The sequence below is a fragment of the Hylobates moloch genome, unplaced genomic scaffold (genome assembly GCF_009828535.3).
Source record: "Hylobates moloch isolate HMO894 unplaced genomic scaffold, HMol_V3 SCAFFOLD_14, whole genome shotgun sequence".
NCBI lineage: Eukaryota > Metazoa > Chordata > Mammalia > Primates > Hylobatidae > Hylobates > Hylobates moloch.
In genome coordinates, this window is record NW_026652289.1 from 20,369,924 (window position 1) to 20,388,614 (window position 18,691).

The 18,691-nt window shown below is 38.4% G+C and overlaps 1 protein-coding gene across 3 annotated transcripts in view; it reads right to left on the reverse strand.

Moving 5' to 3' along the window:
• JAM2 (junctional adhesion molecule 2) overlaps positions 1 to 18,691 on the reverse strand; it is a 74,282-nt gene that overhangs the window by 9,731 nt on the left and 45,860 nt on the right. For all 3 annotated transcript variants that reach the window (XM_058427522.1, XM_058427521.1, XM_058427524.1), the window contains exons 3-6: positions 13,582 to 13,689; positions 9,537 to 9,689; positions 6,086 to 6,288; positions 2,662 to 2,761 (exon numbers count right to left, since the gene is read on the reverse strand). In XM_058427522.1, the coding sequence (XP_058283505.1) occupies positions 2,662 to 2,761; positions 6,086 to 6,288; positions 9,537 to 9,689; positions 13,582 to 13,689 (564 nt within the window). The remainder of the gene's footprint in view (positions 1 to 2,661; positions 2,762 to 6,085; positions 6,289 to 9,536; positions 9,690 to 13,581; positions 13,690 to 18,691) is intronic.

An 18,691-nucleotide genomic window follows, 5' to 3' on the forward strand; every position in this document is an offset into this window, starting at 1 on the left:
TAACCTTCCAAGCTTAACATTTCTGCAAATTGAGAATTTTATTAAAAATACTCTAATTCAAGTCATTAATAACATGATGAATATGGATTTGTTTAGGAAAGAAATATGTAACAGGCTAGTAGACACCTCCTGCCATACAACACAATTTATTAACATTCTCTGAGCATGGGATTCAACTATGTGTGGATCCACCAAAACATTGTTTGGACCATATTTCTCCATCTTGTCCATGAGGATTTTATGAGCCACACTCTTCTGCCATTTAGATACTTCCCATGTATTTATTAAAGGAGCAATTCTTCAAAGAGTTCCCATTTTACAAAGCAAGTTTTAATTAGCCTATGATTAAATAACCTAGAGAAAATATGATGTAGCATTTTCTCAAAAATAACTTAAATATTTTAAAGCAATGTACATTTTGGAAATGAACTTTTTAGAGATACTGTTTAAGTGAATCTGTTTATCATAAAACCTTCTGGTCTCGAACTTCTTTCCTAATGCCAAGTGTGTTATTAATTTTCTTAAATACCTCCAAAATATTAATTGATATTTTAAAAAAAGAAAACTTGATAAATCTCTTGAAAGATTAAGTAATTTGACTAGAGTAGAAAACATTAATTATTGCTTGGTATAAACTCAGTTTGCTTGGGTATTGAGAGGTCAGTAAGATTCAGCTTTTTATTTACTTGGATTAAAAAGAGCAGAGAGAAAAAAATCTACAGTAATCATAATCTTAGGCAAAGTCAAATCAATAAGTGAAATTCCTGAGAACCAAAGTGTGCCTTCTATTTACTTTGTAGTGGTCATTAAATCTGACATCTATGAAGCATTCAAAGTAAGGGCTATTATCTAACAAAAAAAAAACTGTCTTGTAGTTTGCCAATGAATTTGACATCTATGAAGGAAGGATTCACCCTAAAAGAAAATACTGACAAAAAATTGTCTTGTTCTGTAAGTGCTGAGTTGTAGTATGAATTTTATGTTATTTTTCTTCAATGAAATGGGAGACAGAAGAGTAATAGATAAGGAGTAAGTTAACTTCTTACATCCTGTTCACCATTTTCCGTGATGTTGAGCAAGTCGTACAGCCATATTATGCCTCAGTGAAGAGAAAATGTAACATTAAGTATGAAAATATTTTGTGGTTTTTTTTTTTTTGAAAAAAATTCTCTATAAAAGGAAGGTACCATTTTTCTGACTGAAAGAAAAGGAACTAAACTGCTGAAAGGCTCAGTGTGAGTGGAGTCTGCTGCAGTTCTATAGGGAGGCAGCCATAAACAACCAACAAATCCATGCTTTACTTTCTGCACTTTGAAAAAATTTCTTTAGGACAGTTAACATATTCTAATTTTGGTTACATGTGAATATAGTTATAATTCACAAAGAAAACCAAAAAAATGAATTTATGAATTTGTATGTATTTCAAAAGATGTAAGTCCCAACCAAGGACACAAAACACCTCGGATCAATGGATAAGCATTAAACAAATTAATTTTAACTTTTAAGCTAACTTGTACTTAGAAAGAGTAGATATGTGAGAATCGTATTCAAATTAAAGTGGTCCTAGTGGAGAAACAAACATTTAAATTGTATTCGTTATGTATTTATTGTGTGCTAAGAAAAAGTAACTAATACATCAAAACCATGACTTCCCGGATATGATTCCTTCAGAGAAGGCAAAGGTAGACGTTTAAATTCAACAGGACCATTTAAATGGAAGGAAAAATAAACAGAAATAGTGCTGGTAGACAAGGTAATGGTAAAAACCATGAGGACAGGCCGGGTACGGCGGCTCACACCTGTAATCCCAGCACTTTGGGAGGCTGAGGTGGGCAGATCACCTGAGATCAGGAGTTCGAGACCAGCCTGACCAACATGGTGAAACCCTGTCTCTACTAAAAATACCAAAATTAGCTGGGTGCAGTGGGCATGCCTGTAATCCCAGCTACTTGGGAGGCTGAGACAGGAGAATTGCTTGAACCTGGGAGGCAGAGGTTGCAGTGAGCCGAGATCGCGACACTGCCCTCCAGCCTGGGCAACAGACAAAGACCCTGTCTCAAAAAAGCAAAAACAAAAACAAAACAACAACAAAAAAAAACCCATGAGGACGTATGTTAATAAATGAAACTAAGAAAATAATGCCTTAATTTTTAAACATGTTGTGATGAATTTTTTTTAAATGATAATTTCAAAGCAGCATTGAAAGGGATACTTTCTGATTACTTAAATAACTGCTACGTTGACTATAAATGTCAACACCTGAATTAATTTGGTGGATAATATCACTGATATACATTCCTGAATTTTAAAAATATCAGAAATTCAAACTTCTGGACCTTCAACAATTTAGACTACAAGATACTTAGCTTTTATTTGAGAGAAAGATTACTTAGAAGAATGTATTTTAAAAACGATTATTTAAAAAACTAAAAAAAGTTGTTAAATACAATACTAAGTATTTTTGGCTTATTTGGGAGATGGCTTAAAAACAGCATCTTTGCTTCTTTGCAACACACCATATCAAGTTAATTTTAATCTTTCTCTCCTGTTTATTCTTCAAGTCACTCAGACATTTCCTGCTCCTTGCTCCTTGTACCCCCAAATGCTGTACTTCACAGTCTAATTGCAAACCATTTGTTCCTCCCAGTATTTCATGCTTACCTACTTGCATTCGTTTCCCAGGACACCTGCGATATCCAACAGAATTGCGGGCTTCACAGGAATATTCTCCAGTGTCCAGTTTGGAAACAGTATTAAATTGCTATTTGTGGATGCAAAAATATATTTTTAAGCCATAGATCTATAAGTAGACTTTTTAAATAAACCTGTCCCTCAAATTTTAGCATTAAGTTTGTCTTTCCTTTTTAAAAATTTGGGACTTTCTGTCTTTACTATGAATTTAAAAATCTACCATGACTTCAAGGAGTTTAAGCTAGACTTTTGCTTAATTTGGTGAGAAGAACAAAGATAAAATACATACAGGGAAGTTCCTTTTTTTTTTTTTAACCGTGAAAGCAGTACAGTGAGGAAGGCAGTGAGCATTTTTTAAAGTTAATAACACATGGTAGTATTAAGTAGTCTAGGTATTTCTAATTCCTAGGAAACATCATTTATAAATGAAGGGCAGGCCTCCCTGGTAAAAGGGCTAATGCACTTTCCTAAGTCACAAGCGAATTCACTGCAGCAGCCAACAATAAACACTTCCTTTAAAGAGCCAGTTACTACCAGGAAGTAGCTTAGAGCCTAGGAAAATCTTAATTGGTATCGGTTTATAGGATTGTGGATTCTATCAGTTCTAGAATTTTTTTTAATTTGAAAAGAAAAGCCAGCCCTTGCTCCTTCCCATTCCTGTCAAAGCAACCAAAAGCTAAGACTGATATAATAGACTTTGTTATTTTTATCAGTAGTTTTATCCCCTTGGAGGATATTTGGAAGGAATGAAGGCAGACAAAAAGGAAGAAGAGGATAAAAGAAAGAAGATAGGGAGGGAGGGAGGGAGAAAGGAAGAAAGAGAGGGAGAGAGGGAGAAAGGAAGGAAGAGAGGGAGGGAGAGAGGGAGAAAGGAAGGAAGGAAAGAAGAAAGGGCTGGAGGGAGGGAAGAAAGGGAGTGTAATCCTGGTCACCTTGAAGGGTCATTGTCTTAGATCCTCCTAAATGGAGGGAGAGAAAGTTTTCCTGTTTTTCTTTTTTTTATTTTCCACCCTATGGAATCATCTGTCACTCTCCTCAAAGCCAGAATGCTTTTAGAATATTCACCATGAACTCAGGGCCAAGGTTACATATAAATAATATGTTAGACTAAAACCCAAAATGATCTTCCAGCATATTATAGCTGGTAATTAAAAGGAAGTCATTGGCTTCCATACACTGGAGTCTTTGTTGTTCATTTCTCACGTAAGAACCCATCCTAGTTCAACCCAGGTGCATTCCTTTGACATCACAAGCTATTTCAAGGGTTGAGGTTAGCTGAGGAAAGTGAATCTATCCTTTCAGACTTGCCTTGGGGCTTTTACCAACTGCCCTGAGAAAAAATAAATTTGAAAAGTAAATATAGCAAAGTGTGACAGCAGGATTTTCTGCCCAATTGCTCAGTGTAAAATCACTCAGACCTGCTGACTGCGCCTGCTGACTGCTGAGAGGCCAGAGCGTGGCCGTGCTTAAGAAGTAACTGCATCCAATAGGCTTTATTATTCAGCCACTTTAGCAATTTGCTTTTTTGTTTATCAGAAGATCTAGTTTGTAAATGTTATTGTGCACTTGTAGATGAAAGGAATGAAGCATTATATCCTCCTTTCAAAATTCATTAAAATTGGCTGGGTACGGTGACTCACAGCTGTAATCCCAGCACCTTGGGAGGCCAAGGCGAGCAGATCACTTGAGGTGAGGAGCGCGAGACCAGCCTGGCCAACATGGAGAAACCCCGTCTCTACTAAATATACAAAAATTTGCCAGGCATGGTGGCAGGTGCTTGTAGTCCCAGCTACTCTGGAGGCTGAGGCAGGAGAATTGCTTGAACCTAGGAGGCAGAGGTTGCAGTGAGCCAAGACTGCATCAATGCACTCCAGCCGGGGCAATAGAGCGAGACTCTGTCTCAAAACCATTAAAAAAATTATTAAAATTGTTATTATCACCACGCCTTTAAGTTTTTTTTGCTAATGGCTGCCATAGTGATTCTGCATTGCTGGAAGGCAGACAATTTTATACTGACATAGAATATTACATTGACTGAATTTTTTTTAAAAAGCTTCAAGCTTAATAACCCTTTTTTAAACTTCCACTTCTATTCCTATAATCAAAGATGAAAAAGTAAAATACTTTTTTCAAATGTAATTAGCTTCACAGAGCTTGCTTATAGATTGTCATCAGTATTCCTAGAAAGTCTTTCAATAAGAATATTTTACTAGAGGAAACAGAATATCTGGACTCAATCTAAAGTAATAGATACTAAAGTCACAGAGTCAATTGTTGGTGATCTACAGTCATGGAAATATTTAATGATATAGGAATCCTACCATGATTGACTACAGTTACTATTTTCACATGGTCAGGGTATCCCCAAGCAAGTTTTCATGCATTTGCCCGATGTTGTAAATTGAGGCTGCACTTAGTAATTTTCCAGGCCAGAAGACAGCTGTAGATAACTGCCTGATTCATCATCATGAATCAGGCTTAGTGGGCTTTGGGGGCACTGTTACTTAAGAAGGCAGCAGGCATTTTTTTTTTTTTTTTTTCTTTTTGAGACAGAGTCTGGCTCTGTCACCCAGGCTAGAGGGCAGTGGCGCGATCTCTGCTCACTGCAAGCTCCGCCTCCTGGGTTTCCGCCATTCTCTTGGCTCAACCTCCCGAGTAGCTGGGACTGCAGGCGCCCGCCACCACGCCCGGCTAAGTTTTTTGTATTTTTAGTAGAGACAGGGTTTCACCGTGTTAGCCAGGATGGTCTTGATCTCCTGACCTTGTGATCCGCCCGCCTCGGCCTCCCAAAGTGCTGGGATTACAGGCATGAGCCACTGCGCCCGGCCGCGCAATTTTTGAAGTTTATAGCCGGTAGTCTAGGTATTTCTAATTCCTAGGAAACACCACCGATATATATGAAGGCCTCCCTGGTAAAAGGGTTAATGCACTTTCCTAAGTCACAAGCGAGTTCACTGCAGCAGCAAATAATAAACATTTCCTTTAAAGAGCCAGAGTTACTACCAGGAAGTAGCTTAGGGTCTAGGAAAATCTTAATTGGTATCATTTATAGGATTATCAATTCTAGAATCTTTTTAAATTCTGAAAAGATAAACACACAGCCTTTACTCCTTTGTTTCAGGAGCTTTTGCCCCTTTGCTCTTTTACTGGTCCTTGCACACTTAGCTCCCTCAGTCTCTGTTTTCTCTTCCCATATCCTGTAGTAGCTCTTTCCATCACTTCTTGGTACAAGTGCTGCCATCTTTTCTGCTGCCCCTGCCTCTCTCCACTTAGCAAGCAATGGTATCCGTTCTCTATTCAACATCATCTTAAGTTCTAATAATTTTTTTTTATCCAAATGCAAGACAGTTATCAAGTCAATTCTTGACCTTACCAGAGTTCCAAATGACCTTACCAGAGTTCCAGTTTTTGTATTCATTGTGTATGAGCTGTTGGTGCTTTGGGAGCCAAGTCTGGGATTTTCTAGCAAACGGATGCCATCCTTAAACCACGTGTATTCAGGAGCTGGATTCCCTTCTTTGTCTTGACATCGTAGCTCTACCACAGTTCCACTCAGAGCAGAAGAGGGTACTTCACATGATGGAACTGCTGGAGCCACTGAACAATGAAAGTCAAATGATATTGGTTATTTATAAGCTAATCAAGGTTGTTTGTTTTCTTCAAAGCTGTTGACTTTGTCTCTACAATCAAGGGTTTTAATAGCCAGGTAAAGAGGTGTGCTTACTGGACCCTGTGATAGAGACTCCTTACTTGTCCAACAAACCCATCTTCTTTCTTCATGGGCACACAGTTGACCATGTTTCCCAGCACTCTTGTTGCCAGATGGGGTCATATACATGAGTTCTGGCCAATGGAATGTGGGAAAAAGTGATATATCCCATTTCTGGGCCAGACTAATTAAAAACCTCCCACATGTCCATTCATATCCTCCACCCCCTCCTACTATCAAGTACGTGTCAACAACAATGGTGACCTTGGAACGTCATGTATTGAAGATGTCAGACCTATATTAGGTTGAGTCTCTAATGATTTCATGAAATAAAGTAATATGGCTCCTCCACCACTGTCCCAACTATTTAGGCTTTACTTAAGTGAGAAAGAAACTTACTATGTTAAGCAACTCACTGAGAGTTAAGGGTTTATCTGTTATAATAATAAGCATTACTTTAGCTTATACAACAGCTATTCTTTATTAGATAAACTGTCTCTACTGTTTTCTTCAATTGGTTTATTACCACTTATATTTAAAAGAAGCCTAACGAGAGAGAGAGAGAGTGTGTGTGCGTGTGTGTGCAGATAGTTTTTTTTTTTTTTGAGGCAGAATCTCACCCTATAACCCAGGCTGGAGTACGGTGGCGTGATCATGGTTTACTGTAGCCTCAACCTCCCAAGCTCAAGCGATTGATCCTTCCACCTCAACCTCCCAAGTAGCTGGAATATAGGCTCGAGCCACCATGACCAGCTAATTTTTAAAAATGTTTTTGTATAGACAGGGTCTCACTATGTTGCCCAGGCTAGTCTTGAACTCCTAGGCTTAAGCAATCCTCCTGCTTTGGCCTCCCACAGTGCTGGGATTACAGGCATGAGCCACCATGCCCGGCCAAACCTGAGTATTTTTTTCAGGACCAGTACTCAACTATAAATCTCATTCTGTCTAGAACTGGCCAAGTTAGAAAATACCTGGTCCAGGTATTAGGGTTATTCTGGTCTCAGGGATTGCAAAGTAAACTAAACTTCATTAGGTGACCTATTTATTATCCAGCAAAACCCAGAACTGGCCGTATTCTAAGGTAGTCTCCCAAGATTGCAGTATTTCTACTGCAGAATTCCAAGGTGGTCTCCCAAGATAGCAGTCCTTGGTATAAATACACTTTTTTTCCAATTATTCGATCAAACACTAATCTAGGTACTATAGTAGAAAGATTTTGGAAATGTAACTGAGGTCCCAAAACCATTGTCTCTAAGATAGGATGATTTCATGAATGGGTTTAACCTAATCACATGAACCTTTAAAAGCAGAGAATTTTCTCTGGCTGATTACAGAAGGGAAAGTCAGATACTCAAGGCACAAGGAGAAGGCTAGGTGTAGTGGCTTATGCCTGTAATCCCAGCATTTTTGGAGGCCAAGGCAGGAGGATCGCTTGAGGCTGGGAGTTTGAGACCAGCCTGGGAAACATAGTGAGATCATGTTTCTACAAAAAAAAAAAAAAAAAAAAAAAATGGGTGTGTGCCTGTTGTCTCAGCTGAGATGGGAGGCTGAGATGGGAGAATCACTTAAGCCAAGGAGGTTGAGGTTGTAGTAAGCCATGATCTGGAAGACAGAGCAAAATCTTGTCTCAAAACAACAACAAAAATGAAGTACAAGAATTTGATATGCTTTTCTTTCATTGAAGATGGAAGGGACCATGTTACAGGGAATGTGGTGGCCTCTAGGAGTTGAGTGTGGCCCACCAACTGATAGCCATCATGGAACAGGGACCTCGGTCCTACAGCCACAAGGAACCAAAATCTGCCAACACCAAGAATGAGCCTGGAAACAGATTTTCCTCGTAGCCTGTAGATGAGAACTCAGCCTTGTCAACACCTTGATTTCAGCCTTGTGATACTTTGGGCAGATACCCAGTCTTCTTGTTGGACTTCTGCTCTACCGAACTATTTAGTTATTATATAACACTAGAAAATGAATAAACTGGCCGGATCTGCTGCAAGGTTTTCTGATTTAAATTTCTCCTATACTAGTGCATCACCAGTATTTCAGAAAGAGCATGAACAATATGAAAAAGGAAGGGGAGCTGTTTTAGTCTTGCAACTTGGTAGATTATACACCACCAGTGAAAGAGAAGAGATCGTGTTCCTCCACAAACTACCATCATGAGCTGTTACTATCTATCAGTGATTCTTTTTGTTTTTGTTTTTTTTTGAGAAAGTCCTGCTGTCTCCCAGGTTAAAGTGCAGTGGCACAATCATAGCTCATTGCAGCCTTGAACTCCCGGGCTCAAGTAATCCTCCAGCCTCAGCCTCCCAAGTAGCTGAGACTACAGGTGCATAACAACACAAATGGCTTTTTATATATATTTTTTAGAGAGAGTGATATAGGGGACTCACTATGCTGCCCAGGCTGGTCTCAATCTCCCTGACCTCAAGGGGTCCTCTCACTTCAACCTCCCAAAGTGGTGGGATTAGAGGCATGAGCCCCTGTGCCTAGTCTATCCATAATTCTTATAGAAACTAAACATACTGGTTTTGGAGTTAACCCCATCTGGATTCAAATCTTAGTCCAGACACTTTCTAGCTGTATGGCCTTGTTAAATCATTTAACTTCCATTTGTTCATCTATAAAAATCATATTAATGAAGATGAAGTAAACTTACTTATGTGAAAAGGGCTAACATATCAGGTATATAATTAATGTCAATTTCCTTTATTTACCAAATGACTTCTAATCCTACCTTCGGTCTACTTTTTTGTGTGTTATTGCTTCCCTACCATCTCATGTGATACTACTTTAAATGGTTGGAGAAATTGTGTATATGCTGAAAACTATTGAAAAATAAACTCTCAGGAAAGATACTCCTATGTACATTGTAGGATCATTAGCAATTGCCTCCATCTTTAACAAAGAGATACTTTGTGATAACGCATTACTAAAATTTCAGCAGCCAATGAGGAGAGGGGGAGAAATGGCCAAGAGCTTGCCAGGAAGGTGATGCTTATGGTCTCTGTAACTTGACTGGTTGAGGCTCCCAGTTGATGCTGGCATGTTCATGGACCAATGCTTGGATGCCCCCAGGGCTGGGTGGTGGAGAAGGGTGGGAGACGTAGTCACACATATACATGCACATCACCTAATACTTCCAGAGTGACTGTATCCTCTTCCAGGTTTTGGCCTTGCTCAGATGGGGCACTAACTTCACAACGATATTTCCCCGCATCACTTCTTGTCACATTTTTGATCCGGATATTGAAATCTATCATCTCAGCTCGATTTTTAAAATCACCTTTTAGAAAAAGAAGACATTGATGTTAGTAATAATCCAAGTAGCTTTCTGTGTAATACCTTCCTCTAGTCAGTTCATTTAGTAACCAAAGCATTTATTTCCCTTTTAATAAACTCAAGTTTAAAGCCTAAAAGTTGTATATGGATGCTGTTATTTAAAATTTTTATTTTGGAAAGGACAGTTTTTAAAATGTTCAAAAGGCCAGGCGTGATGGCTCATGCCTGTAATCCCAGCACTTTAGGAGGCCGAGACGGGTGGATCACTAAGTCAGGAGTTCAAGACCAGCCTGGCCAACATGGTGAAAACCCGTCTCTACTAAAAACACAAAAAATTAGCTGAGTGTGGTGGCGGGCGCCTGTAATCCCAGCTACTCGGGAGGCTGAGGCAGGAGAATTGCTTGAACCCAGGAGGTGGAGGCTGCAGTGAGCCGAGATTGTGTCACTGCACTCCAGCCTGGGCGACAGAGCGAGACTCAGTCTCAAAAAAAAAAAAAAAATTCAAAAAAGCATATTTAGTTTTATATTCTCATATTTTATTTCATTTTGACATCTAATTTTAGTTTATTCTACTAGCTAACTTTTTTGGCAGTGTTGTAATGCCTATGTTCAACCTTATACTTCTCACTGAATGAAAATTTTGAAATCTTTATGTATAAGGTGAATAACTGTCAGTTAAGCAGTTCACTGAGCAATTAAATGTTTTTGCCCATATGCAGTCAGATCTAATTGCTGCTGTAAGATAGTCATAATTTCTCCAGTTTCAGTCTAACATATACCTCATAGTAACAAGATGCAGGTGTGTACATATTTCTAATTAGTTGGGTGGCCCTTAACAAGCCATTTTAGGTCTTTGCCTTCACTCACATAAAACAGGGATAATAACATTTTTTTTTAAAATTTACTTTCTAGGTAAGCAGACATAAGGCCACATGAAAACATTTTGCTAAAAGTTGCTAAACAAACGTAAGGCAAAATTTGTAAGGTATTGTCATATTAATTATTTTCTAATATTTAACTGACCTTTTTCTAATTTAACAAATATAAAAATTGCATATTTTCAGAACTACAAAATTCAGTAGTTATACAAGGTGAATTAAAATAGTAAAGTTGGTCATAATAATAAGTTCATTCATGTATGTTTTTATTTAATTATATTAAGAAATAATTATAAAATAGGTAAAATTTAGTGAAATCATTGCTATTTATTCTGCTTAGGTGGTCTTGCCCATATCAGTGGATTGTCTGGCACTGGCCACTCCATCAGGTACTCAGACAGTCATATGGCCCATAGATTTTGTCAAACAGATTTGGCAATACAACTCTGACCTGTCCGTCCGTCCATATGCCAGATCAAGCATGTCAATCTCCTTGTCAGTAATTGTGTCTAACTTCTCAAATATGTGCTTTTCAAAAATGAGGTGACAGAGCAAGCCAAGGTTCCCTGCCATGCAACAAACCCATCAATATCTACATTATTTTCAACCACAACATCTAGCAGAGAGTCATCAACTTGTCCTTTGTTTGTTAATGTTTCACTGTTGGTTTATAAAGTGGACTGTTATTTTATCTTCTGAGCTGCTCTGGGCCTTCACTGACGTGTTTGATCTCTGGCTGACCCCAGTGCTCTCACCCCGTCTCCAGGTGCCCAGCTCCCTGGCAGGCTGTCAGCTCCAGCATGGGCCCTGTGAGGAGAAGCTGCCAGCAGGCCTGGCCACTGAGGCCCTTCTATATTATGTATATAAATTTTTTTTTTTTGAGACAGAGTCTTGCTCTGTTGCCCAGGCTGGAGTGCAGTGGTGTGATCTTGGCTCACTGCAAGCCATTCTCATGCCTCAGCCTTCCAAGCATCTGGGATTACAGATGTGCACCACCACTCTGGCTAATTTTTGTATTTTTAGTAGAGATGGGATTTCACCATGTTGGCCAGGCTGGTCTTGAACTCCTGGCCTCAAGTGATCCTCATGCATTGGCCTCCCAAAGTGCTGGGATTACAGACATGAGCCACCATGCCCAGCCCCATGTTATATTTTAAAGAATTCAGCTCAAATGCTTGCCTCATTCCCTTTCTAGTTCCCTTGTAAAAATATTCATGTCTTCAGAAAACCAGGGAGTCTGGTTTAATTGACTGGAACAGTAACTTTATGTGTGGTGGCCCATGTAACACTGCGGCACAAGAAAAGATGGTTAAAAACATTATTTTATTTTTTGATAGTAACATATTCAGAATTAAAATAATGTTTTGCACCCAGTGTGGTGGCTTGCACCTGTAGTCCCAGCCAACTGGAAGGCTGAGGTGGGAAGATCGCTTGAGGACAGAGTTTGAGGCCAGCCTTGGAACATGGCCAGATCTCATCTCTTTAGAAAAATGTAAAAATTAGGCAGGTACAGTGGCTCAAATAAATAGTTTTGCATAAAATAATAGTTTTGCATTTCTGCACATGCCAGAAATGGCAACTACAGAAAATTCAAGTGAAGACAGCTGTGCTATTAACACCTTACAGCCAGTAGTCTTATCTTGACAGAGAAGAACTCGAGGGGATATTTTAAATTTTCTATAAACTTCAAACATTTTCACTTAATTCTTTAACATTAAAGAAATACATAGTATTTTAAAATAATAACATGTTTATTACACTTGTAAAATTGTATTTCCAGCTTTAGAAATATTTATAATGGAAAGATTCAAGCATACAGAACATTAGAAAGTAGAGTCAATTGTACCTCAATGTATCATTGACCAGCTATAATAGTAATCAATGCATGGTTTATCTTGTTTCATCTGCATCATTAACCACTGGTTTATTTTGAAGCAAATGGACATTATAACAGTTCATCCATCATTATCAATATTTTAAATTATAAGTTCATCACATATTCAATGGCAAGAGTAGGTAGTAGAAAGAAATGTATAACAAAAGAAAAAAAAGAAAATAAAGCACTTGATAATGGTTGCTGTCATAACCCACCCATAAGTCTTAACTCCCTGAGCTTCTCAGTGGTGGCCTACCTTTCAAATGGAGTTAAGGAAATAGGGTGACAGCATTATGACTGAGAAGCAATCTTCCATTTCCAAACCACACCATTTTTTAATTCCTTTCTCTCAGGAGTTTATCTATAGCCAGGCAAGTGGCTCACACCTGTAATTCCAGTACTTTTGGAGACTGAGGCAGGAGGATGGGTTGAGCCCAGGAGTTCAAGACCAGCCTGGGCAACATAGGGAGACCTCACCTCATCTTTACAAAAAATAAATAAATAAACAAAATTAAATTAGCTGAGCATACTGGTGTGCACCTGTAGTCCCACCTACTTGGGGACTGAGATGGGAGGATAACTTGAGCCCTGGAGGTGGAGGCTGCAGTGAGCCATGATCATAGCACTGTGCTCCAGACTGGGCAAGAGAACAAGACCTTGAAAAAAGACAGAAAGGAAAGAAAGGAAGAAAGGGAGGGAGGAAGGGAGGGAAAGAAAAAGAAAGAAAAGAAAGAAAGAAAGAGAAGAAAGAAAGAGAGGAAGGAAGGAAGGAAGTGAGGGAGGGAAAGAAAAAGAAAGAAAGAAAGAAAGAAAGAGAAGAAAGAAAGAAGAGAGGAAGGAAGGAAGGAAGGAAGGAAGTGAGTTAGTTTAATCTACTGAGCCAATAAGAGCAATTGCATTTTGCATCCTTTATGCCTGAGTTGAGAAAGAAGAATCTAGGGATTCAGTGGGCTTCACCTCCCACTGTTCTCTGCTTTTGTGGCTATTGTGTTTTATGTCTCAGACATGGTTGCTTTCATCTCACACTTACAAAAACACATTTTCAGTAATCAGTCATGTCCTGATCTCATTTGCCAATTAAAGGATCCTGGTTGTACTTGGCATTCTCTTGCTCACACCTCTTCAAGCCTACAGCTTCTTACCTTGAAGAGTCTGTTGATAGTAGACAAAGGAGACACTCCGACCCAGTTTCTTCCACTCTAATCTGGAGGAAACAGTCTTCTTTGGGGTTTTGCAGGCTAAAATAGCCTCTAGGAACAACAATAAAAATACTTGTTTTCTAATTGTCCCCATGAATTTGTATTTTACTTAACTAGGTAACAAAATTTTAAACATCTCTAAATTACTCCTTTATAGTTTTATTCATTCATTCGTTCATAAATTACATCAACAGGTCCCATGTTGGCTCAACCCAGAGATGAATTGGAAGCCTTCTAGCTCTTCCACATAATAACTGTATGACACTACGCTTATTTCCCTGGTTATCAAGTTTGAGTTTTCATCTGTAAATGAGCTAGTATTTCACAGAGTTGTTGTGAGTCTTCAAATGCAATAAGATATGCAAAGCACACAGGCTTGGACATAGTAAGGACTTAACAAACGGCAGCTATGATTAATTATGTATCTTCTTATTCCCAGTGTCAGTCTTGAAGGAGTCTACCATCTGGTAGAAGAGGCAACTACAATAATAACTGGGCATTTCAGCCCAGTGTTGCTGAATACCAGCTATGCAGATGGTGATTCATGCTTAGTACCCAAGAAAGGCACTTAATCCAGCCCGGGACATGCTGGGAAACCCAGAAAAGTTTCCACAACATGCTATATTCTCACGCAGACCCCTTCTTTGTCAACCTTCTCTACAAATACATTAATACATATCCAATATGGTCTCCTAATAAATCATTGATTTTTACCCCCAAACAACAGCCTATATAACCTTGCCTCAGTCCAGATAATTATTAAAGTATTAAATCTTAGCATCAAGTGTAACTGCCTCAATGTAGCTAAGTTCTTTTATTAAAAGAAATTCACCGCAATTGTGTCATTAATACTTGGAGCCTCCAAAGGAACCCCCTTCTTTTCACTGTCCAAACGAGATGTCTGAGAGAAAAAAAAAACCCAGTGCCAGTCTGGGAACTGCTTCGAGTTGCCAAATGGAAACCTCCAGTTATAAATATTTTTTAAAGTATTTTTTTAACCAGGCTCTCTAGAATGTCAACTCCATGTTTCTGAAATACATTTTTCCCACAAGGCATATGGTTTGACCTAAAAAAGCACAGTATCTTTGACCAGAAATTATTTTAAAATCCTTTTCATACCTTTGATTTTAATGTTAAGCAAATGAATGTTAAAAAAGAAGGCAGAATATTTAGTTTCTAATTTTTTTCATTCCACACATATTGCTGGACATACAAAAATGGAATAAAAGGTAATGGAAAATAGAAAGTAGGGCAGAGAAAAGAAAGGCAAGGAAGAAAAGAGCCAAAAGTTGTTTTCAAGGATGTCTAAAGTTTTTAAAGCAGGTTTTACATTACAAAGAGACATCATTTTACAGACATGTTTACAATTATGCTACAAAGACAAATGTGTGCTAAGGGACCTGGCTGAGGAAACACAGTTCTGTTCTCTTGATTAAGGAGAATGGGTGGTGACCTTCCGGAGTCTTGAGTTGTAGATAGGTTTCCTTCCGGTATTTTGTGAGTTTCCAACAATTAAACACACACCCACACTCATTTTTAGCCTATTCCTCATGTCTTCTATGTCTTAAGAATAATTTTACACTTAAATAATTGCATTGTTTTACATATTTAGATACTCATGCATGTGCGTGTGCATGCACGTGCACACACACACACACACATATACACACACCCCACCTGGTGAATTCTTCCTAATTTCTGTCCTTATTGCACTGTGAAAAAACCTCTATGAAACTTATACTAGAAAATATAGCAACAATTTTCCTAAGTCCAGTGACTTCACTCTAGCCTCTCCCTCGCTAGCCGTGTAAAATGTGGAGAAACGGTTTATCCAATTCATCCAAAATATGTGGAGTACTTACTGTCTGCCATGCATTGTTCTTGAGCTATATCAGTGAATGAAACAAAGATCCTTGCCCTTTGGGATCTTACAATTTAGCAGGGGAAGTCAGATAAACAAGAAACATAATAAAGTGAATTGCCTAGTATGTTAGCAGATGATGAGGGTTATGAAGACAAAAGAGAGCAGAGCAGAGTACAGGAGGTTTGGAAGTGCTAGGGACAGAGCTACAATTTTTGAAAGACAGTAGCCAGAGTTCACCTCATTTAGAAGGTAATATTTGACCAAAGGTTTAAAAGAGGGAGAGAATTCATTATATGGTTCTTTGAGAAAGAAGATCCCAAGCAAGGAGAGCGCCAGTGCCTAGGCCCTTGGGTACTAATGCCTTGATTTTGAACTCCTAGCCTCCAGAACCATGAGAGAGTAAATTTCTATTGTTTTAAGTCACCTGGTTTGTAGTATTTTTTAATGGCAGCCATAGGAAACAAATGCAGAGAATAAAAATACTGGAATCATGGGGTCAATACCTGACGATAAGGAAGTAAATGAACTTACAACCTAACTCTCATGAACTCTCTTCTCTCTCTTCAGCCAAAATTCAATACTGATGCCAGCATAATTTTCTGTATCAGGCTTTAGGGTTATTGCGCCATAACATGGTAGGTTATAGCAGGGGCTTCGGAGTTAGACTTCTACCATGTACTCCATATGTGATATTGGGAGAATTGCTTTTTTTCAACATTATATCCACGTCTGTAAAATGATAAAAAGAACAGTACTCATCTTACAAAGTTGTCACTAAGACTAAATGAGACACTATATTTACATGCGTGATGCACATGGCACCACCTTACATGTAGTACGTGCTCTGTAAATGGTCACTATTGTTTTCACCCTTGAGGAATTTCTCTTAGTTATAGTTGCAAGCTTGCATTGACGTAGAAATATATACTTTATACCATCACAAATTTACCTATAAATCACTCCAATTTGAAATAAAATGTTATCTCTGTAGGAGATAGCAAAAATTATAGATATAAATCATATTTTCTCAACCTAAGGCATATTAAAAACAGGAAAATATGCCAAGTCTTTTCTATTAAGGTGATTATTTCATTGCCAAAATATCTATTTCATTTGGATCAAGAAAAGAGAATTCTTTGTTTATAAAAAGCATTAGCAACAACATGTGGCAAAATAATCACATTTAGGAATCACATAGATAGAATCATTATGAATTTTAACTTTCCTGGATTCTGTACTGCTAATTATCCTTTGATTTCATTCTCAGGGCTCAAGTTAAAAATCATCAAAATCTTACATAACACAAAACGAGAATTGATACTACCAAAATAGCTCTGACTTAGCAGAAATTACTTCTGTGAAGAAATGCTTGCTATTAAACTCTAATTTATAGCTTTCAGGTTTAGACTACCCTTGCAGAGGGCTGCTCATGTAATTTACAAGCCTGGCAGAGCTGCCCTGATTTCAGTCTCCTTCTGCTCTTGGCACTATCATGGGAAGTGATACAGCGCAGCGGCGCTGGAAAGAAGGAATTAATTCATAGTTTCTTGATCTCAGAGAAACGAGGCATAACAAATGAACAAATAGGGTGAAACACACATACACATATATACAAATCATAAAATATTATAGACTTACAGCAAAATTAAGTTACTGCATTTAGTCCTAAGACTAAAATTAAGAAGAAACAGAAATGTATTTATGCCTTATGAAGAGCCAAAGCTGGAATGATGGGGACACATATACAATAGAATTAAAATGAAATTCTTAATTAAAAAGAGGTGAGATGAAACAAGAAAATAGAAAACACTTATTCTGGAGTGAGATTAACATTTGATTGCAATACTTTATGGAAGGAGTTTGTATATTAAAAATAAAACATGCATTAAAAAGTAATGCAAATGGGTACAGGGTTTTGTTATGGAGTGATGAAAATATTTTGGAACTAGGTAGAGGTGGTGGTTGCACAAAACTGTGAATGTATCAAATGCCACTAAATTGTTCACTTAAAAACTACAAATTTCAGGTTATGTGAAATTCACCTTGATACATTTTTTTAAAAATAATGTAAGGTTAAAGAATATAATGTTGATGTCCTAACTCAGATATGGTGGGAAAGGATATAAATCCACTGTACCCAGTTGGACCCAGCATTAAGAACCTCCGAGAAAGTGAGAAGTGGAACTGAACTTCACTTACTTTGTCCCTCAGGGACATCCTGGTCCATTTTCCCCTCTCTCACTCTGTGCTCACCCTTGTGGCCTTTCCAGCTTCCATTCTGGCATCTCACCCAGCCCTGTTTATCCATCCTGGAGGTGTTCCATAGTCCCAAATTCCCTCAATCAGTAATTTCCTCTTCCCACCTCTCTCCGTTTAAAACTAACTCATACCAGAGTGTTCTATAGCTTAAGCATATAAAATGTTAGAACTTAAGAGAACCTAGTTAACCTAATAATTTTTAAGTAATTTATTATTAAGTTACTCATTTTTTTTAATGATGAGCTTTTTTTTTTTTTTTTCCTGAGACAGAGTCTCAGTCTGTCACCCAGGCCTGGAGTGCAGTAGTGTAATCTTGGCTCACTGCAACCTCCGCCTCCTAGGTTCAAGCTATCTCCTGCCTCATCTTCCCAAGTAACTGGGATTACAGGTGCCCACCACTAGGCCTGCCTATTTTTTTTAGTAGAGACAGGGTTTCACCATGTTGGCCAGGCTGGTCTCGAACTCCTGACCTCAGGTAATACACCTGCCTCAGCCTCCCAAAGTTTTGAGATTACAGGCGCCAGCCACCGTGCCTGGCCATTTTATTTATTTATTTATTTTTGAGACATTCTGTCACTTTGTTGCCCAGGCTGGAGTGCACTGGCATGATCATGGCTCACTGCAGCCACAAACTCCTGCACTCAAGTGATCCATCCACCTGCCTCAGCCTCCTGAGTAGCTGGGACAACAGGTGGGCACCACATGTCTGGCTAATTTGTTTGTTTTTTTATAGAAACAGGGTCTTCATGTTTTCCAGGCTTATCTCAAACTCCTGGCCTTAGGAGTTTGAGATTACAGGCATGAGTCCCCACTCCCAGCCAGGACTGATTCTTACTACAGCATGTTTTTACTTAACAAGCACATATAATTCGTATTATCTGTTAGGCACTATTGAAAGCACTATGTAAATATTAACTCATTTAATTCCCC